Source organism: Martes martes, assembly GCF_963455335.1.
Source record: "Martes martes genome assembly, chromosome: 4".
NCBI lineage: Eukaryota > Metazoa > Chordata > Mammalia > Carnivora > Mustelidae > Martes > Martes martes.
Genome location: NC_137891.1, coordinates 164,817,832 through 164,840,587, shown reverse-complemented (window position 1 = coordinate 164,840,587; position 22,756 = coordinate 164,817,832). Strand labels below are relative to the sequence as shown.

General features: G+C 35.7%; 1 protein-coding gene across 2 annotated transcripts in view; it reads left to right on the top strand.

The window, feature by feature from the left end:
• The window catches only part of ZMYM4 (zinc finger MYM-type containing 4), a 146,926-nt gene that overhangs the window by 102,297 nt on the left and 21,873 nt on the right, over positions 1-22,756 (top strand). For both annotated transcript variants that reach the window (XM_080800227.1, XM_080800226.1), the window contains exons 8-23: positions 3,498-3,672; positions 3,785-3,997; positions 6,562-6,712; positions 7,203-7,318; positions 7,823-8,098; positions 8,272-8,422; positions 9,396-9,568; positions 10,141-10,291; positions 10,845-10,985; positions 11,316-11,353; positions 12,294-12,438; positions 15,763-15,881; positions 16,574-16,745; positions 18,862-18,915; positions 19,731-19,910; positions 20,263-20,357. In XM_080800227.1, coding sequence (XP_080656353.1) covers positions 3,498-3,672; positions 3,785-3,997; positions 6,562-6,712; positions 7,203-7,318; positions 7,823-8,098; positions 8,272-8,422; positions 9,396-9,568; positions 10,141-10,291; positions 10,845-10,985; positions 11,316-11,353; positions 12,294-12,438; positions 15,763-15,881; positions 16,574-16,745; positions 18,862-18,915; positions 19,731-19,910; positions 20,263-20,357 — 2,350 coding nt within the window. The remainder of the gene's footprint in view (positions 1-3,497; positions 3,673-3,784; positions 3,998-6,561; positions 6,713-7,202; positions 7,319-7,822; positions 8,099-8,271; positions 8,423-9,395; positions 9,569-10,140; positions 10,292-10,844; positions 10,986-11,315; positions 11,354-12,293; positions 12,439-15,762; positions 15,882-16,573; positions 16,746-18,861; positions 18,916-19,730; positions 19,911-20,262; positions 20,358-22,756) is intronic.

The window sequence follows — 22,756 nt, the reverse complement described above, 5'->3', positions numbered from 1 at the left end:
AGATAGAATCTGACTTGAGATCAAGAATTGGATGCCTAGGGATGCTTGGGTGGCTTAGTTGGTTAAGCCTCTACCTTTAGCTCATCAAGTCCCACATCAGGCTCCTTGCTCAGTGGAGAGTCTGATTCTCCCTTTGCCTGCTGCTCCTCCCTGCTTGTGCTCTCTCTCTCTCTGACAAATAAATAAAATCTTAAAAAAAAAAAAATTGGACACTTAACTGACTGAGCCACCCAAGTGCCTCTGTTTTCCTCTTATTTACACAGTCATTACAGCAGTTTGGGATAGTCTGGTTTATCTGACTATAAAATTGTTCAGATGGATTATACCTTAAATATAAGGAAATTGGATTCAAAGAAGTTAAAAGATTTCCTCAGAGTCACATAGCTGGTTAATTTTACTAACCCTCCTCCACCTGCCGCCCTGCAGCTCCCCCGCCCCACCCGTAGTCTATATTTTCAAACAGGTTTAAATTGTAAGTTAATCCCCTGAAGGATCCCAAGAAGGATTTCAATTTAATTTGAATGGGTGGAGATAGAAAAAATTTCCTTCCTGATAGCCAATGCTATTTTTATAGATCAGTAGAAATATAGCAGCAGCACTTGGGTTGAAAGAAACTGATAAGCTATTTGAAGTAATAGTTTTATTTTTCTTAACCTCTTAACCATATCTCTTAGCATCTTGAATTTAACCTAAACTCTGAGTATATTTTGGGTAATCATCATTTAATTTTCAGGTCTCCTTAGTAATAAGGACCTAGCACTGTTTTTGAAAATCTATTTCGGATCCTCCATAAAAGAGGTAGTTTGGAGGATAATTTTTTTAATATTGTTAGAAAGATCAGATTACTTGATGTAATGATACTCAAAGAAGTAACTATTTCAGGATTGTCTGTATCATTCTGAATTTTGACTATTTGGAATCAGATATAATCTATAGTAAGATGTAATGTAGTTGGATGCTAGGCATACTAAGGGGAGTGAGAAGTAATATCTACTTTTTTTTTTCCTTGCCCTGATCCATGCTGCTCCCCAATCCTTATCTCCTTAACCTTCCAAAGCTCCTATTTTAGATATAGATAAAATGTCAGGTAGGGTAGCCTTTTATGTCACATATTGTCTGAAATAATTGTTTCTTCATTTTTGTTTCTATTGTACATTATGCTTTTTCATAATTATTTTACTTTTATATTTTTAAGGACACTTCTGTGATGGTATTTTATATGTCACTTGTCTTTTTGTCCCAGTACACTGTAAGCTTCTTGAGTGCATGCTTGTACCATATTGTGACATAGGGTGTAGCTAGTGCATGGTTCAATGAAAGTGCTCAATAAGTACCCCTGTAAATGTACTATATTAAAATCTAAGGGCACCTGGGTGGGTCAGTTGGTTTAGCGTCTGCCTTCGGCTCAGGTTGTGATCCCAGGGTCCTGGGATAGAACCTCATGATGGGGTCCCTGCTAAGTGGGGAGCCTGCTTCTTCCTTTTCCTCTGCCCCTCCCCCTGCTCATGTTTTTTCTCTCTCTCTGTCAAATAAATAAAATCTTAAAAAAAACTAATTAAAAAATAATTGTGAAGGCAAAAACATGCAGAAAGTTAGAAGAGCCTACAGCTACTAAGTACAGAAGATGAGGTATGGAGTTACACACCCCATGGAGTATATGCAAGGTATATATACAAGGTATATATACAAGTATATACAACAAGGAGGTATTCCTTGTGATGATTCCCGTTATGTTTACTATTATCTTTTGTTGAAGTTGTAATCTTTTGTAAAAAGTATTCTATTAGTATATTCTGTCTAAGATGAAAGGATGAATATAATCGTTTATATACTATTAATGTGGGTGTGTACTCATGGGAGAGATACCATTTAGAAAATTTCCATCAAGGCATTTTCACCCCCACTGGCCTTTTTTTTTTTTTTTTTTTTTTTTTTTTTTTTCTGAGAGAGAGTGCAAGCATGAGCCAATGAGGGGCAGAGAGAGGGAGAGAGAATCTCAAGCAGGCTCCGTGCTCAGCACAGAGCCCAACTTGGGGCTCGATCTCATGACCCTGAGTTCATGACCTGAACCGAAATAAAGAGTTGGTTGCTTAACTGACTGAGACACCCAGGAGCCCCTTCTATTGGCTTTTAAAATGGTTTACACTTAATGTATTTAATAAACTGCTGTGTGGGAACACTGGTTTGGGGTTAGGATAAGGTATAGAATGGTAGGGGGCATTAGAAGTGTTTTAATCTTCATTGCCTTTGCTACTAATGCTTACAAATTAAATTATTATTATTTTTTTTTTTTAAGATTTTATTTATTTATTTGACCGACAGAGATCACAAGTAGGCAGAGAGGCAGGCAGAGAGGGAGGAAGGGAAGCAAGGCTCCCCGCTGAGCAGAGCGCCCGATGCGGGGCTTGATCCCAGCACCCTGAGATCATGACCTGAGCCGAAGGCAGAGGCCTTAACCCACTGAGCCACCCAGGCGCCCCTACAAATTAAATTATTTCAAAATAGAAGTACTCCAGATGCCTGGGTGGCTTAGTGGGTTAAAGCCTCTGCCTTCAGCTCAGGTCATGATCTCAGGGTCCTGGGATCGAGCCCCACATCGGGCTCTCTGCTCAGCAGGGAGCCTGCTTTCCTCTCTCTCTCTCTGCCTGCCTCTCTGCCTACTTGTGATCTCTGTCAAATAAATAAATAAAATCTTAAAAAAAAATAGAAGTACTCAATTTTATATAACCATGCTAGAATAGACACTGTGTAGCTTGAAATGTATTTTCACATTTATTTATTTATTAAAGATTTTACTTTTAACTAATTTCTGCATCCAACATTGGGGGGGGGTCTCTCAAAACCAAGTTCAAGAGTTGCATGTTCCACCAGCTGAGCCAGGCAGGTGCCCTGTAGTTTTACTTTTAAAATATGGTGTTTCTAAAATTTTTAAATGTAGTATTATTTTATAGAATATTTTGAAAATGCAGAAGATCCTAAAGAAGGAAATTAACATCTCTTATAATCCTACCTACTAGGGATAATGAATGATAACTGTTTGATGTATATCCTTTTAGTCTTGAAACACCTTATACTCCCAACAGTTCTATGAAGTAAGCCATGTCTTAGTTCTGTTTATAGAACAGAATGTAAGGATCAGAGCAATTTATCAGTGTACCTGGGAAAACCGAGGTGTTCTTAGTTAAATGTCAGTGTCCTTTCCATATATATAATTGTCTCTGACTTATTTATTTATTTAAGATTTGAGAGAGAGAGAGAGAGAGAGAAAACGAGAGAGAGCATGAGCAGAGAGGAGAGAGAGAAGCAGACTCCCGCTGAGCAGGGAGCTGGATGCGGGATTCCATCCCAGGCAGGACCCTGGGACCATGACCTGAGCCAAAGGCAGACACTTAACCAACTGAGCCACCCAGGCGCCCCTGTTTTTATTTAATTTAACTGACAAAAAGGAAAGATACAAATGGTACTGTGGCTTATCTTATTTTTGTTATCATTTTTAGAGATATTTTAAATCCAAAGGATGTGATCAGTGCCCAGTTTGAAAATAGCACCACTAGTAAAGATTTTTGCAGCCAGTCATGTCTGTCAACATATGAACTGAAAAGGAAACCTGTTGTCACCATAAATACGAACAGCATTTCAACCAAATGCAGCATGTGTCAGAAGAATGCTGTTGTAAGTCATCTTACTTTTGGGCAGGGGGTCCAGAGTGATTAATGTTTGTGCTTAAGAACAGCTTTTGATGGTCTCTGCTTGTTGGTGGTGTATTTTTTTTTTAAATTCCTAGATTCGACATGAAGTTAATTACCAGAATGTGGTACATAAACTTTGCAGTGATGCCTGCTTCTCGAAGTTTCGGTCTGCCAACAACCTCACGATGAACTGTTGTGAGAACTGTGGGGGTTACTGTTACAGTGGCTCTGGTCAGTGCCACATGCTTCAGATAGAGGGCCAGTCCAAGAAGTTTTGTAGCTCAGCGTGTGTCACAGCATATAAGCAGGTACATGACTGTATTTAACTCCAATGTCTTTGTTCCTTTTAGGAGGATCTACTTGTTTTGGCAGATCTTATTTATGAACATGTTGTCACAAAAATACTAAGATGTTATTATTAGCTTAATTAATATTTTTACATATGAATAGAACTTGTCAAATGAATATGTATTAAAAATCCACTTACAGAGTTTTATGAGTAGCATATTTTTCTCTCCAGGCATTTGAAATACATGTTTTTAGGGCATAGCATTTGTATTTCAAATATGATTCATGTTTTTGAGCAATATTTTAAAAATGCACAAAGCAGAATAATGCATCTCCCAGAGAGACCCAGTCTCATCTTTTTGGTGAATAGCTTTCTCTGAAATATATTTTTGGTTTGCATATAAGTGTATACCTTACTATTTGACAAGGTAAGGTCCAAGTTACATATATTCTTGCCATCAAATCCATATAGTTGAAATTGGAATTCAGAAAAAAAAAATCTTAGGGTTGTTTCTAAAAGGTTTTTCCTTTTCTTCATGAAATAGGACAAAATAAATGTATGTCATATATTATTTTGTGAATTGATGAGGTTTGTAGAAGATGAATTAGATGAATGCTGTATGACAAACGTCTGTTAGGTAGTTTCATTTTTACTGTATTTGTATTAGTAAATTTTGATCACAAATTAGATTTTAAAATTCATAAATCTAAAGGAATAGTAAAAACCTTTTAGATTTTAAACTTTACAGTGCCTTCCTGTTTCAGTGCATTAGCTGATCATTCTTTTTCTTAAAATAGTGAATTTTTATACAGTCTAACAAGATTCATGAATGTAATGTCATTTGAGAAATTTCTTTTAAGTTATTCTTAATACTTTGCAGTGATTTTGGAATTTTCAGTGTTATACAGTGTTTCTGTTTATTTCTTGCTATTATGGAGCACATTAAAGGGGCTTAGCTTTACTATTTATTTTTTCCTCTAGAAACACCTTGGTTTTGCTTTCACAGGGGGAAAAAAGCCAGTATCTTCATGAGCTTATCCTTGTCCAAAGTACTGTTTTCTTCGTATTGTTTAAAGTTACTTGGATTCAGTCCATTGAAAGATGGTTCATATTCCACAAGAGAAGGAGAAATAGGTTGAATCATCTTAATTTTATTTTATTTATTTATTTATTTTAAAAAAGATTTTATTTATTTATTTGACAGAAATCACAAGTAGGCAGAGAGGCAGGCAGAGGGAGAGAGGAGGAAGCAGGCTCCCTGCTGAGCAGAGAGCCCGATGCGGGACTGGATCCCAGGACCCTGAGATCATGACCTGAGCCAAAGGCAGAGGCTTAACCCATTGAGCCACCCAGGCGTCCGAATCATCTTAATTTTAAATTAACTTATTATTTTTAATTTAGTCAATATCTATATTAATATGTACTGTGGTGTAGAGAAAGAACGTGAATTTAGAAGTAAAAGCAGATCTTTATTTGATTACTTGACTCTCTATTCAAACAGAATTTTACCATGGGGAAAGCAGTTAAACTCCTGGGTCCATTTTCTTATCTGTGAATGGATATTATACTACTACTGTTACTGAGACGTTGTTAGGATTATGTGAAGTAAGAATGAGAAAGCACCTCGTATAGAACCTGGCATATTGAAGATGGTCATATCTGCTGCTTTCTTTCCTTTTTCAAACATAATTTTTTCCTTCTTTATATGTAATTGATTAAACAAACATTAGATGTGATTCCTGTTTTGAGGGTCTACCTGTCTCTTGGGGGAGATAGACCTACAGCTGAGTAGAGATGGTATGATGGAAGTATTATGGTACAGGAGGGCACAGAGGAAACATGACCAGTTCTACTTGATAGGACAAGATGAAACTATCAGCAGAAACTTCACAGAGATAATGGATACTGGATATACTTCATAAGTTATCCTGAATACGCGATACATTAGTAGTATTTAGCATTGTTTGCTAAACAGACTTGTTGATTGCTTATATGTAGACACTTAGATATCCAAAGTTTGCTCCCACTTCATTGCTTCCTTGCTTATTGCTTTGTGGTTAATACTGGTAGAATATTTGGCAATGAATTTTCTAATAAGTTTATTTTCTTGAATTTACATTTTATGGCCATGGATAGCACCTTTTGGAGGGGGATTCTTCTGATCTTTAGTATAATGTAAGAGCATGAATTGCCTGTTGTGTACTTTTTTAAAATTCCATTTTTAAAACTATAGTTGCAATCAATTAATAGATCCCCAAATTAATTGCCAGGCTGTGGTCAGCATTATTTTTTAATGAAATAAAATAGAATGGAAAATATAAACATGCGTCACATGCCATCATGATTTATATTTTATGAAACTTTTTCAGTTTTATATACATATATGTGTAATACACAAGTAAAACTTCAAAAGTATGTATTGGGTCACTTTGTAAAATTTATTTCTTACTGAGGATTGTAATCATAAAAGTTTGAAAGCCACTAATTTAAAATATCTCAACAGTGTTAAGTATAAACATTTCAAAGAATTATGCTTTTATTTATAATTTGGTAAAAATGAATGTTATTTTATTCTCTTAATAGAAATCAGCCAAAATTACACCATGTGCGCTTTGCAAATCATTGAGATCCTCAGCAGAAATGATTGAAAATACCAATAGCTTGGGAAAGACAGAGCTTTTCTGTTCTGTTAATTGCTTATCTGCTTACAGAGTTAAAATGGTTACTTCTGCAGGTAATACTGGTTTCATAAACTATATAATAGTTGACAAAAGTTACAGTTATTGCTCTTTTGTATGGTACAGATTTTTGTCTAAATTTAATTGATTTTTAAGACAGATTTAAAATATTTCAGATCTGTGTTGTAAAATACCACCTCTTGCCTTGATTTCTTAAGTTACGTTTATTTGCTTGCCTATTTGTGTATTCCCCTTTTCCAAAAGAATTTCATATGGCTTTTTTAATGTATCTTTTTATCCATACCTGATTTATTTCGGTATTCATTTATTTTGTAGTTTCAGGGTAGACTGTTCCAACTTTAAATTAACAGAAATGTTATTAATGTTAAGTTAGTTTTTGTCTGTATGTGACATGATTTAGTTTCAGTTCCTGCAACTTGACCTGGCCCTTGAATTTTCATATATTGGATAATAGTTATTTATTTTCTCAAACATTTATATACATTTGTATATATTACTCATTAGTTTTTATTTTGATTTGCTAAGGTGTACAAGTGCAGTGTAACAGTTGTAAAACCTCAGCAATCCCTCAGTATCACCTCGCCATGTCAGATGGAAGTATACGCAACTTCTGCAGCTACAGCTGTGTTGTCGCGTTCCAGGTACGGCTTCAGAAATCTTCCTCTCCTCCAGTCAGTGTGGCGCCTGCTATGTAGTATGTAAACTTGGTAGGTGTTTGCTCCTGCCCCAATTGCCTACACTTTCTTAGTCTTGTTAAACGTGGATTCTTTGACTTTTGGTGTGTTTGGAGGATTGTTGTTTAACTGCCTCCCGTAACATTAAGTGGAATTGTTATTACCCAGATTATCTATTGGGAGGATATTATTTTTAAGCAGGTTATTAGTTTGGAGCCCTGGCTGGCTCAGTCAGTAGGGCAAACCGCTTTTCATCTTGGGATCAGGACTTCAAGTCCCACGTTGCACATAGAGATTACTTTTTTAAAAAGTTTTAAAAATTAATAAGGAGATTATTAGTTACATTATTTTAGTTTTTGGATATAAGTGAAACTGTGCCCATTCCATTACAAGCTGCTCAAAGATAGCTAATTTTGCTTGTTCATTTGAACAAATGATTACATTGATCATCTTGTTTGTTTCATTTTTCAGAATTTGTTCAACAAACCAGCAGGAATGAATTCTTCAGTAGTGCCCTTGTCTCAGGGCCAAGTAATTGTAAGCATCCCCACAGGTTCAACAGTGTCAGCAGGAGCGGGGAGCACCTCTGCCGTTTCTCCTACTTCCATCAGTAGCTCTGCTGCAGCTGGTCTCCAGCGACTTGCTGCGCAATCCCAGCATGTTGGGTTTGCGCGAAGTGTTGTGAAACTCAAGTGTCAGCACTGTAACCGTCTTTTTGCCACAAAACCAGAACTTCTTGACTATAAGGTAAAGTATAGGATCCTGATAAAGAGTTTGAGTATAAGATGGCCTATATATAAAATCCTTTCTGGCTTTTTATCTCTCAGAATTACATTACATGTTTTGAAAGTAAGAGAGAATAGAATTTCCAAAAGATAAACCAAATGTTTAATTAGTACTTGGTGATTATTTCTTTGCAGGGTAAAATGTTTCAGTTCTGTGGCAAGAATTGTTCTGATGAATATAAGAAAATAAATAATGTAATGGCAATGTGTGAATATTGTAAAATTGAGAAAATTGTAAAGGAGACTGTGCGATTCTCAGGTGCTGACAAGTCATTCTGTAGTGAAGGTAAAGGCAAGATCATCTTACTACTGATCATGTTGGTCCTTTTAAAAGTAACTGATGGTTTAAGCTGTTACTGTTTAAGCATATCTAGTTTATCCTTTGTGTATAACAACAAAGCCTTTTGTTTACACTTGGTTTGCTTTTTTCTTCTGAGCTAGTCCTTCATATCATATAGATGTCAAAATGAAGGAAAAATCAATGAACTGTATTGCAGAAGATGGTGTTGATACGAAAAACATTTTCTGTTCTTACGTTGATAGGGATCTTGTAGTTATTGCACTTTAAAAAATCATTTATTTATTAGGTGGGGGAGGGGCAAAGGTAGGGGGAGAGAATCTTAAGCAGACACCCTGCTGAGCATGGAGCCTGAGTCAGGGCTCCACCCCAGGACCCTGAGATTGGTCATGAACGGAGTTGAAACCGGAGTCAGACACTTAACCGACGGAGCCACCTAGGCACTCCTGTTGCTCTTATTTCCAAAGAGAACTTCTTAAATTTTGGTAGCATCCTAAGATTATACTTCTGTTGTTTTAAACGGACATGTTTCTGAATAGGCAAATCAATGTGAGGTAGATTGTCTTCTTTATTTAGATTAGTATTTTGTATGTTTAAAATGTTTTCTTTTATTCTAAAACTGTACACAGTTGGCCTCATAGACTAGTGGCTTTCAAACCTTTTGACCACAACACACAAGAAGAATACATTTTACATTGTGACCTAGTATGTTATCACCCACCCAAGTAAAATAAAACTTTTATGAAATAAAACTGGCTTTATTATGTGTGATGCATTATAATGTTTTCTGTCCTGTCTTATTTTGTTTAATAAAAGAAAATGATATTTCTTTAAATTGTTCTCTTAGTCTACTAATTGGTGAGGATCCAAGTGTGAAAACATTTTCACAGGGCATTTAAGTTTAAAGATGTAGATACTTAGTATTTTTTTCTCATGTAAATTTTATTTTTCCTGTTTTTAGGTTGCAAATTGCTTTATAAACATGACTTGGCAAAACGCTGGGGAAATCACTGTAAAATGTGCAGTTATTGTTTACAGACATCTCCCAAATTGGTACAGAATAATTTGGGGGGAAAAGTAGAAGAGTTCTGTTGTGAAGAATGCATGTCCAAATACACAGTTCTGTTCTATCAGGTAAATAGAATCCACATTCCTGGAGTTTTTCAAGTTAGAGCATGCATTGCTTCCTTTTATTTTTTAACGTAGTACGAAGGGCAGTTTAGTGATTTAAAACTTGTAAGTGTTAACCCTATGGAATTAAAGAAAATAAATGTATTATGTCCTCTTTCAGTATTAATACAAGATTTAGGAAGACTTTAATGTTACTGAAGTTACATTCTTATTTTAAAATTTCCTTATAGAAGATCTACCAGTCTTAAGATACTAAAGTATTTAAAATTAGCATTTTATTAATTTATTATTTATCTAAAATGAATTTGTCTTACGATTTTGAAGGCTATAGGTCTTATTTTGATTTCACTGTGTTTTAAAATTACCCTTTATTGACATCTCTATAATGTGACTTTTAATGTTTAGTATAAAAGATAAAAAATGTTAAATATTTACCATTTTAGGGTAGTTAACCTTCAGTTTTGTGTTCTAGATTCTAAGTTAATTTCCTCACTTGTCTTTTGTGTGCTGCTTTAATTCTGTCAGGCCACGGATAATTTGTTTTTTACTCCTTTACCATCTTATTTCATTTTTAGATGGCCAAATGTGATGGTTGTAAGCGACAGGGTAAACTCAGTGAGTCCTTGAAATGGCGAGGAGAAATGAAGCATTTCTGTAACCTGCTTTGTATCTTGATGTTCTGTAATCAGCAGAGTATGTGTGACCCACCTTCACAAAACAATGCAGGTAAATTAAACTTTACAGTCTTTGATCAGTGCCAGAAACTACTACTGTTCTACAGATTGGGAACTTTAAACAGTTGTTAATAATTTCATAAAATGCAAATTCACAAATTTCATTCTGTTCAGGTGACATTAACATTTAAATCCCTGTTTTGTTTAACATCTTGGATTAATGCTTTATAAAAATGAGTTCATTATGTTTTCTCTGAGCACATTGAATTAAATAAACTCTTTAAGAACTATGGGAAAGAATGGCAGTTAATATTTATAATTGTGTATATACACCTTGACTTCCTTAAAAAAGGATTTGAGAGTAAAACAAAGGACGTAGAGTCTAATCACGTGCCTTTTAACTATACCACATGCATAGTTATGCAAGAGAAAGTACATGGAATACTTTTAAGTTTCACTAATTAAAAAGGTAGACAAAAGCCCAGTTAATCCTAAAGTGATTCTTAGAGTTTAACCTTGCTAAAAGCATCATTTAACCTCCTTGAGATGTTGGTTTCTTTGTTTGTGCATATAAATTATAAGGTTTTTTAATTTTTGTTTATTAGCAAGTATTTCCATGGTGCCAGCTGCTTCAGCAGGGCCCCCATCTCTAAGAAAGGATTCAACTCCAGTTATAGCTAATGTAGTATCATTAGCCAGTGCTCCTGCTGCTCAGCCAACAGTGAATTCTAACAGTGTATTACAAGGTATGTCTGATTTGAAAGCCTTTATCTAGCCTTTTGAAGTTGAATACAGTCAGTCTGTATCTTTTTTTTCCATCAGTGATCATTTTCTTATGTTTGACACACTTACGTTATGAGTGGTGCCTCCCTATGGGTTGCTGGGCATTAAACAGTGTCTTTATCACTTCCAGATACCTTTTTTTCATGTGACACTTTACATGTAGTATTCCTGTGAATTAAGATAATTCTTGTTTTTGTTATGAGATTTTGTGTCTGTCATTCCACCATCAGCTTTAAATGCTGCTGTTTAAATAGTTGTGTAAGATCCTAAGTATTTATTTTCATTTATATCAGGTGCAGTTCCAACAGTAACAGCAAAAATCATTGGCGACGTAAGTTTTATTCTTTTAACTGGTATTGCCACTGTATTTATGTTCCAGCTTTATACATATGAATATGTCTATGCTAATTTTCCTTGCTTTATTCTTTCTTACATGAAATAAATTTTATAAGCTCATTTAATCTTTGGGAACAAGATATTCTGGTTATTTCATTAGGCCTTTTATGTACTTTGATTTCTTTGAATGCTTGTTATCTGTGTAGTTACTGAAGGCTGTATTCTTTTGTTTGGTTGGTTTAGGTTTTTGTTGGGGTTTTGTTTTTTTTTTTAGTTTAGTTTAGTTTTAGAGAATTAAATTTTACAGAATCCAGGTGTAAAAGGTGTTTGAGGTGTTTTGTAATATAGTCAGATTATAGATGAAATATTTACAAAATGTACTTTATTTTTCACCCAGTGCAGATTATCCTTAAATAAGCATTCTGGTTTTTTACTCAGTATTTTTTTTTGTCTCTTAAAAGAAGAAAAAAATAAATACAAGAAAAATGTGTGACTAGAAGAGGGGCATTTCTAAAGTGTTTTCTGGTCTCTGGGATAACTTTCGTATCTTTCTTTTACGTTACTTAAGTGAACCTAAGTGGTTCTGTTATTTCTAGTTATCTTGAAAACAAGGTCTTCTAAGACTCAACTCAGGAAATAACAGTTCTCATTTTAAACATAGCCAATATTGTTACTGGCCAACAGTATCTTACAATAGAAGTAGTGTTTTTCTTGGTAAATAGAACTGTTAATTAGATACATTCAGAGTCCATATATAGTTATCAAACTATTTTATTACTCTTGCTATTTCAGGAACATTGTATTTCTTACATATTTAGTAAGTTCTCTGTCTTACATGTAATACCAATATAGTATTTCCTTTGACGTTATAATATTTCTTGTAATTAATCATAAGCTTTTGAAAACCTCTTTGGTTTCTGATTTTTTTTTACTAGGCAAGTACACAAACAGATGCCCTGAAACTGCCACCTTCCCAGCCCCCAAGACTTTTGAAGAATAAAGCTTTATTGTGCAAACCCATCACACAGACTAAAGCCACCTCTTGCAAACCACATACCCAAAACAAAGAATGCCAGACAGGTATATTCCTTGCACTTTCTTCCTTTAAATTTTTTTTTTAGGGGAAAGGAATATGAAAGCTGCTTACATTGATAGAGTGCCTACTGTTTCCTGGGTTATGTATTTGGTTGCTTATATACTTTACCCAGTTTTGTTCTCACAACTGTGAGTTAGGTATTTTCACCCTCTGAGAATTAAGAAATTATGGCAAAGAGAGGGTTTTAATTTATAATACCATGCTTTGACTACTTCATTTTCTTTTGTTATTAATAACCGTGTAATTTTATGAAGTAAGCCTAGATTTTGGAATTATATAGACAAGGTCTTAATTAAGAGGAACTGTTGTTGTTGTTTAAGATTTTATTTATCTATTTGAGAGAGAGAATGGTGGGGGAGGGGGAGGGGAGAGGGAGAAGGAGAAACACACTCCCCACTGAGTGGGGAGTCTGAAGGAGGGCTCCATCCCAGGACCCTGGTATCACAACTTGAGCTGAAGGCTGACGTTTAACTGCTTAACGGACTGAGCCACCCAGGCGCCCTGAGGAACTGTTGTTTTGTAGAGCATCCTTAGGTTTGAACTTTTCCACCCTCTGTTTCAAATAAAGTCAGATTTTTGTGCAAGAGGGCTTTCTTTTCTTATGAATGGCCTCTCCCCCAGGCAAAAGCTCTGAGCTACTTTTCTGGATTCTGGGTGTGGTGCTATCCTCTGATTTTCTCAGCTTGCTTCTCCTGGCATGGAATCTCTGCCCTGCAAGTGATCAGGGCCGAGGGTGATTGGGACCCAGTATTCTTGGCCTGCCATTCCTGCAGTAGGGCCTCTACCCTATAGGTGGCAACTGGGTGAAGAAAGGGAGATCCCAGCCTGTCAGCTGTACTCACTAGGAAATTATTCTTTTCAACTTGGAGTTGGAGGGGATGAGAAATGATGGTGGCCGGTTCCCCTGGTGAGGTATATGGTAACCCCTGCTTGGGAGCTGAAGAAAGAGGAGCCCATTCTTTCTGGCCATACCTACCCAGCCAGAGGGGAGGTACTGTAAAATTAAGGTGGCTGAGCCAGGGGTATGGAGCAGGTTGTGGATCAAATCTCAGAGTCTCCCAGAAGAGGAGCAGAAAGAGAGGGAGTAAAGTAGAATCTTAATCAGGCTCCACACAGCACGGAGCCAGACGCGGGGCTCGATCTCAAAACCCTGAGATCATGACCTGAGATTCAGACACTTAACCTGAGCCACCCAGGCACCTGAAAAGTCTCAGAATTCTTTTTTTTTGTTGTTAATATTTTATTTATTTGGCAGAGATCACAAGTAGTCAGAGAGGCAGGCAGAGAGAGAGGAGGAAGCAGGCTCCCTGTGGAGCAGAGAGCCCGATGTGGGGCTCAATCCCAGGACCCTGGGATCATGACCTGAGCCGAAGGCAGAGGCTTTAACCCACTGAGCCACCCAGGTGCCCCAAGTCTCAGAATTCTTAAACCAGAAAGTAATCCTAGATCTGGAAGGTTATCCTGTAGGTCAGTGTTTGAGAAAACATCAATATGCATATGCATTACTTAGGAATTTTATTAAGTACATTGTAATTTAGTGGGGTCTGAGGCTTTGGATTTCTTAAAGCTCCCATGAACCACATTGACTAGTAATGCTACAGATGACATTGGCCTATATTAAATTAATAATGACTTAGTATTGTGTAGCTTGGTTATCAGACATCACTAATCAGTGATTTGGGTGTTTTTGTTTTTGAGTATAGTTAACACATAGTGTTACATTAGTTTCATGTGTACAATTTAGTGATTTGAAAAGTTCATACATTATGTTCAACTCAAGTATAGTTACCATCTGTCCCATCACATTGCTATTACAGTATCATTGACTGTATTACTTACACTCTACTCTTTATTCTTATGACTTACTCCTTCCATAACTGGAGGTCTGTATCTCCTTTTCCCCTTCACCCACTTTTCCCAGTCCCCTATCCGTAAGTAATTTTTTTTTAATGTCCACTGGACCGTGGTAAAATTGATCCCATATTATTTCCCACCTCTGACCCTACTCAGCTTGTCAGCTTTTCACTTCTTGTCACTAGCATCATCTTTCTCTTATATTAATGGTTTTATAATCTTCTAGGGTATTTTTCTGGCACATAGAAAGGACTCTGTAGGATACCTACTAAATAATTGAATGAATTCTCCATCATACTCACTTTTTCCCTACTCATATTTAGGTTTCTGTGTTCTATTTCATCTTTTAGTACCTCAGAACATCTGCTTGTATATATTCATTCTTTTTTATAGGTATCATAACCACCCTGGTTGAGGTCCTCATCATCATAGCTCTACACATTGCAATTGTTGCCTACTTTTATACATGATATTCTTCTTATTGCATGCTAAGAGGGTCTCCAAATTAAACTTTTTTAAACAAGATTTTATCTATTGAGGGAGAGTGTGTGTACATGTACACATGAGTGAGGGGAAGGCAGAGGGGGAAGGAGAGGGCGAGAGAGAATCCTCTCATGTAGATTCCGTGCTACCACAGAGCCCAATGTGGGGCTCCATCTTATGACCCTGACGTCATGACCTGAGCTGAAACCAAGAGTTGGATGCTCAATTGACTGTGGCACCCAGGCGCCCCCAAATTAAACTTCTAAAATGACATTTTCATCATATTACTCTGTGCTAACCAATCTGTAGTAGTTCCAGGTTATCTACTGGAAAGATTTTTAAAAGTTCATTATAGCCTCACAAAAATGGCTCTTCTGCCTACTTAATCTCCTCAGCATTCTGTTGTTATTCATGTGATCAGTTTTCAATTACTCTCTTCTAAGATTACTGTTCCAGTTCTTTCTATTCATTAATCCAAATTATATCCTTCATTCACTGTATCCTCATATCAATCATTGTTGTGTTGACCACTTTTAATCACTGCTATCTTCAATCCTTTCTTCTCTACTTCATTTATTTCTACTTTTGTGGACTCAGAGTGTCAAAGATTACACTTATGTTGAACTATAAGTCTGTGTGCTTTATTTTTTATTTTTATTTTTTTAAGATTTCATTTATTTCTTTGAGAGAGAGAGCACAAGCTGGGGGGAGAGGCAGAGGGAGTGGGAGAAGCAGATTTCTGCTGAACAGGGAGCTTGATATGGGGTTCCATCCCAGAACCCTGGGATCATGGAGCCAAAAGCAGATGCTAAACCAACTGAACCACCCAGACACTCCCAAGTCTATGTGCTTTAAAAAGTTTTTTAATTATAATTCTTTTGGACTATAAATCTTTGTTCCTTTAAAAATTTTTTGTTATTGGAATGTTTCTAACCCTCTTTGTTTTTTGTAATTTTTTTCCCCTTCATTAGAAGACACTCCAGGTCAACCCCAGATCATTGTGGTACCAGTTCCCGTACCAGTGTTTGTGCCCATACCTCTTCATCTTTATACTCAGTATGCACCAGTCCCATTTGGCATTCCAGTTCCAGTGAGTAATCATTTAGAGATTAAGACTGATTCAGTGCATGTTTTCCTCAACTAAAATGTTAGAATGCCATAAAAAAACTCTTCACTTGTTGGTAAAATATTCCTGACTATAGTTGGTTATTATCATATCACTGTATTTTTTAATATGGAGTATGTGAAGGACTGCCTCTCTTTATACCCTGCCTTCTCAGAGAATGCTGTGATGTAGCCTCTTCATAATGTTTCATACACAATAAGACCACTCAAACAGAAAAAGAACAGAAACTGTGTGTATGTGCTAAAATTCTAGAGTCTAGCGGGGGTGAGAAAGTAAAAACTGTGATTTACATCATTCTTTTTCTTAGAAATGTATTCTTTTTTTATTGGAAACATATTTTTCCTTGGTGAATTCTTAACGAAAATGGTTGTGTGAAACTGAAAATGTTAAGCAAGAATATAATCAGAAACAAAAATGTGTTAGATAATTACTCTTTTAGACGATTCAGAGACACATTTTGTTGATTGTCCAGAAAAGCACTGAATTGAATTTTTATTCAGATGGTTCTAGTCTTATAAGAACAAACTAGCAGGACTGTTTTAATCATTAGTAATAGAAATATCTGCATTTTTTCATTATTTTAGTACTTAAATCATCTCACAAATAATAGTTTTGTTGACAGACATAATCCCCAGAAACTGTTCTCGGTCTTTCAGATGCCTGTCCCTATGCTAATTCCATCCTCAATGGAAAATGAAGATAAAGTCACTGAGAGTATTGAAGACATTAAGGAGAAGCTTCCTTCACATCCATTTGAAGCTGATCTTCTTGAGATGGCAGAAATGATTGCAGAAGACGAAGAGAAGGAGAAAACTCTATCCCAGGGAGGTTGGTATAATTTTAAAGTAAAGAAAGAAAAAAGTACACTTAAAAATATTTGGGTAACTCAAGTAATATTAAGTATTGGATAGTCAAGGTGTTTCTAAATAGCAAGTGTATGGATTTGTTAAAATTGATAACTCTGAAAGTTCTGTTCTTTTTATAAACCTAAGTATTAATATTCTATTTTTAGTTCTCAATCATTCCAGAAAAATAATCTGTAAATCCATTTTCATGATTATGTTCTGGCTTTATTCCTATATTCCAAGCATGATGCCTATTTAAGAATTCCTGTTATATAATAGTAAGCATTTTGATAGAAGGTAAATAGAGCCTTAGGATGGGAAAACTGTTTGGCTCAAAATAACCTATAGATAAATCCCATGCCGTGAGGGTAGACCATCAGTAAGAACAGTAGTTATGTGCTTACCATACCCTGGGCATGTCCTAAATGCACTATGGGCATAACCTCATTTAACCTTTACAGCAACCCTGTGGGGTGAATACTGTTTACTTGAAACTCCTCATTTGGAAAATAGGTACCATACTTGCCCTGGTTATGTAGTCAGGATGTGATGGAACCAGAAGTTGAATTCCATTTAACTCTAAAGCAAATGGCAGTAACAAGAAGTTGCAGTACAGGGGGCACCTGGGTGGCTCAGTGGGTTAAAGCCTCTGCCTTCGGCTCAGGTCATGATCCCAGGGTCCTGGGATTGAGCCCCACATCGGGCTCTCTGCTAGGCAGGGAGCTTGCTTCCCTTCCTCTCTGTTCCTCTCTCTGCCTACTTGTGATCTTTCTCTCTGTCAAATAAATAAATAAAATCTTAAAAAAAAAAAAAAAAAAAAAGAAGTTGCAGTACATATCCAAAAGGTTTCTAGTCTTAATTAGTACCTCCTTGATTTGTAGGTATAAGAAGAGATAGAGAAAATGGTGTTTGGATAGTTGAAATACACGAAAGCCTTTTCCTGTATCACTGAGGAGTCAGGAAATTGTTTTTTCCTGACATATGTTTTCTTTTTTTCAGTGACAGTTTTTACAGAGCTAGCCACCAGGTTTAGATTTTGCATAATAAATGCTAGATGATTTTCAGAACACTGTAGCATTTGAAAAAAATGTCGGCTTTCCTCTTGTGTTGCCATTAAGTTTTAAAATCATATATATTCTCAGAGATGCATAAAAAGCTTATTTGTTATTATCTCAGTTTCTGGTCTCATTTTGCTCTCTTTATATAATCTCATAATTTGAGACCCATTTGTATATGGAATTTAATGTCTTAGGGTATTGCCCCCTGTGCTTTATCTTCTAATTTCTGATACTTGGTTTAGAAGTTCGAGCAGTTCCTGATAATAAACTTCATTTTAGGTTGGCATCTCCATTCACATTAATAGTTAACATTTTCAGGTGCTTCCTCTGTATGAATATTGTAACTTTGCCTTAACCTAAAAATTGAGTCAGAATGAAAAAACTTTTAAAACTAACCTTCAAGAAAGATAGTTATAATCACTATAGTGTAAGTAAAATCAAATGGTTTAGAAACATACAGGAGGGAGAAATGAATTCCATCTGAAGGAAACTGGCTAATTTATATATGATTTCAGAGAAAAACAGTTTTCCTGGGCTTTAAAAAGCATTATTCTTTTCTTTTTTTTTTTTTTTTAACTTTGAGTCCTTAAACTTTTTATTTTTTAAGTAGTTAATTGGTAAAACTCTATTCTTTTCAGTGCAGTGGTAAGGCATATTATATTTTGGGAGGAAAAGGCAATTCAAAGCATTTGTCAATTTGTAAGTTGTGGGTGTGTGTGTATGTGTTTCATGGTAAAAAAAAAAATAAGAAATTCAGAAAACATAGGAGTGTATAATCTAAAATAAAGGTCTCTCTTGACCTGACTTCTCTCATACTACTACCTAGAAATATAACTACTGTTATCAGTCATAATTTCTTTGACTTCATTTACCGCTAATGCCTAGTTTTATTAATGAATCATTCTTTCTGCATATGAAGGCTATTTTAGCATTCCCTAGCACGATTCATTTATGTAATGCAGTTATTTCATTTGAGATCCAATTTACTTTATGTATACATGTAATTTGTTAAATGTATACCTTTTTTTTTTCTTTCTTTAGGATCCCAAACTTCTGAACAGGAACTCTTTCTAGACACCAAGATTTTTGAAAAAGGTTTGTAATTCTACATATATTTCAGATCTTAGAATACAATCCTTGGGGCGCCTGGGTGGCTCAGTTGGTTAAGTGTCTGCCTTCAGCTCAAGCGATGATCTCAGGGTCCTGGGATAGAGCTGTTGTCAAGTTTCCTGCTCAGCAGGAAGTCTGCTGCTTCCTCCTCCCTGCCCTCCCCCCACTTGTGTTCTTTCTCTCATAAATATATAAAATCTTTAAAAGAAAATATTTAATAATACAAATCATAAAGTATTAGTATCCTTGGATTTAATATTTGCAATTTTAGCTACTTGTAGGGTGCATCAGGTGTTTGTGTATGCTAATATGTAATGAGAATAATAAAAGGTACCTCAGATACTGGTTTTTTTCTTTCTGGATTTTTTTTTTTATGATTTTATTTATTTATTGGACAGAGAAAGAGAAAGATAGTGAGAGAGGGAATACAAGAAGGGCGTCTGGGGGTAGGTGAAGCAGGCTTCCCGCTGAGCGGGGAGCCCAACGTGGGGCTTAATCCCAGGACTGTGGGATCATGACCTGAGCCGAAGGCAGACACTTGATGACTGAGCCACCAGGCGCCCCTCACATACTTAATGTGAGGATTTTAAGGATTTTTTAAGGATTAATTGAGATAATACTCTGAAGTGTATACCAAGAATATGAAGCCAGTTTTGTGAGGCTGGTGAAGAAGTTTTCATTCTTTAGTGTACCTAGTTAAATCAGCAATCATATCTCAGTTTTGTTATTCCGGAGTTCAAGAAGGTTTCTCAGCTATATAGAGTCTGTCTTATTTTGAGTTTGTTTTCTGTCTGTTTCAGACCAAGGAAGTACATACAGTGGTGATCTTGAATCAGAGGCAGTATCTACTCCACATAGCTGGGAGGAAGAGTTGAATCATTATGCCTTAAAGTCAAATGCTGTGCAAGAGGCTGATTCAGACTTGAAACCGCTCTCAAAAGGGGAAACTGAGCAGGATCTGGAAGCAGATTTTCCGTCTGGTTTGTGTGACATAAAATACTCTTGATTTCAGAACATTGGCGTTGACATTATGAAGCAGATATACTGTGTAATAATCTAAGACACAAATGATCCCTACCTTTGAAGGTTAAATAATAAATGGTTAATTTTTTTTAACCTTTCCATAGTAACCATGTAGGAGGTTTCCTTGATTTTTAAAGACGTTTTTAAGTGCTATATCCTTTGTTTCTCTTAAGAATAGAAGTAAGTTATTTTATCATGAACAAAATAATTAATATAGAGATGATTACTTGATGTTTCCTCCCCCAGTCTGTCTTTATATGAATCTGTGAGTTATTTACCTCAAATTATGCTTTCTGCTAATTATTATAGAATCCTTTGACCCGCTGAATAAAGGACAGGGAATCCAGGCTCGTTCCCGAACAAGACGACGGCACAGAGATGGCTTCCCTCAGCCTAGACGAAGAGTAAGCAGTAGCTTAATTTTTTTACCATTTTCTTTCCTTCGGTGTTTTTTAGTGAATTCCATACATTGTTTTACACAGTCTTGTACTTTTGTGCCTTTATTTCTGTTTTGTATAATCAAGAGCCATATCTTTTGAATATTTTAAAGGGATGTGTAAACCTCCATGTTTCGGTAATCGAGTTGCTAAGATAAGTTTTCTAGTGCAGCACATGGCAGATGCTTAGTATGTGGTTATTATGTAGCTGCTCAGTGTTTGTTGCAATTGTCATCATCTGGATCATCATTATAAGCCTTTTCCATCTGATAGAAGGGTTACCAGGAAAATTTACAGTTTACTAGTGGATGGTTTGTTACTCTGTTGTGTTACTCACTTGCGTTACAATAAGTCATTCTGGAGTTACGGGGGTCTGATGAGTTAGGAGCATGTACTTACTCTTGGTCCAGGCTTCAGCTATACAGACACAAGAAAGGGCAGCATTCCTGCCACTCCACAATAGTGTATGACACAACACCTTTGTATGTGCCAGGCAATCATTACATTTTAATGAATTTGTAAAATTCTGTAAATGTATTTGTATTATAATTGATGAACTCAGAATAACAGTAATATGACAGACAGCTGTTGTTAAAAAGAGACCATTACCTTTTACTTTGTATTTCTTTTATCATGGTCTTTTTCTTTTGTTTTTATATTCGAGGGTGTTTTGTTCTATTTTACTTCAAAAAGTTTTTTATAATCCTCGTTGTACACTTTTTTTAAAGTCTCTAAATTTAACTTTTTTTTTCTTTTTTACATATTATAACAATGAAGTTTATTATTATTATTTTTTTTTATAATATAGTATAATAGTGAAATTCACATGGACTGTTTATTATATTGACAGGATTTTTCCATACTAAAACTGAAAGACTAATAGCCTTATTTTTAAAAAATTATTTCTTTGGAGTTATAATTGGATCCAGAAATTTATAAATTTTAAGTATAAAATTTGATGACCTTCAACATACATATTCAGTATGTAATTACCACCATAACCATAGCTAGCTCTTCCACTGTCCCAAAAGCTCCCTCATGACCTTTGGAATCAGTTTTCTCTAGCCCCTGATGACCACCAATCTCCTTTGCAAGTTGATGCAAAATGGTACTGCTTTGCCTTTTTAAAAAAATTTCATATAAATGGAATTACATAATTTGTAGTCTTCCCTGTTTGGCTTCTTTCACTTAGCATAATGTTTTGGAGATTCACTTATGTTGTTTCATGTATCAGAAGGCCATTATTCCTTTTTATTTCTGAGTAGCATTTCATTGTATGGACAAACCAGAATTCATTTAACGGTTGGAAATTTTGGGTTATTTCCAGGTTTGGGCTATTTCAAATACAGCTGCTATGAACATTCTAGATATAAAATGTCTGTGTGAACATACAGTTTCATTTGAGGAAAAACACACAGAAGTGGGATTGCTAGGTCTTACAGTATGTGTGTTTTTAACTTTGTAAGAAAGCTTATCAAATGGTTTTCCAAAGTAATAGCTGATACCGTTTTGAATTCCCATCAAGAATGTATGAGTTCCAATCAGCTCCATGACTTTGCTAATACTTGGTATTGTCAGTTAATTTTAGCCATTCTAGCCAGTGTGTAGTGGTATCTCACTGTGGCTTTAGTTTATGTTTTCCTAATGACTGATGATGTTGGACATCTTTCCATGTGCATATTTGTCATTCTTATATCTTCTTTTGTAAAGTGTCTGTTAGAACTGTTGCTCATTTTTTAAACTGGGTTTGTCATCTCACTGAGTTATGTTCTTTATTATGGACATAATTCTTTTCTCAGACATGACTTTTGTTCCTATTCTGCAACTTCATTTCTGTTTTCTTAATGGTGAAGAGCAGAACTTTTGTGATTTTGTAAAAGTCCTTTTTTTTAATCATCAATTTTTTATTCTTTTATGATTCATGCTTTTTAGTATTCCATGTAAAAGTCTTTGCTTAACCTGTGAGAACTAAGATACTCTCTTATGTTTTCTTCTAGTTTTATACTTTAGCTTATATATGTCATTCCAGGATTATTTTTATGTATGAATTGAGTAAAATGTCAAGGTTTCTTGTTTTTGTTTGTGATGTCCAGTTGGTTAGTACCATCTTGGATAAGACTATGCTTTCCCTTATTGAATTACATTGCACTTAAAAAAAAAATTTATTTATTTGAGAGAGAGAGAAGGAGAGCACAGGGGGAGAAGCAGAGGGAAGGGGGAGGGAGAGAATTCCAAGAAGATTCTGCACTAAGTACAGAGCCTGACGTGGGGCTTGATCCCAGGACCCTGAGATAATGACCTGAGCTGAAATCAAGAGTTGAATGCTTAACTGAGCCACTCAGGCGCCCCTGTGTTGCACTTCTGTT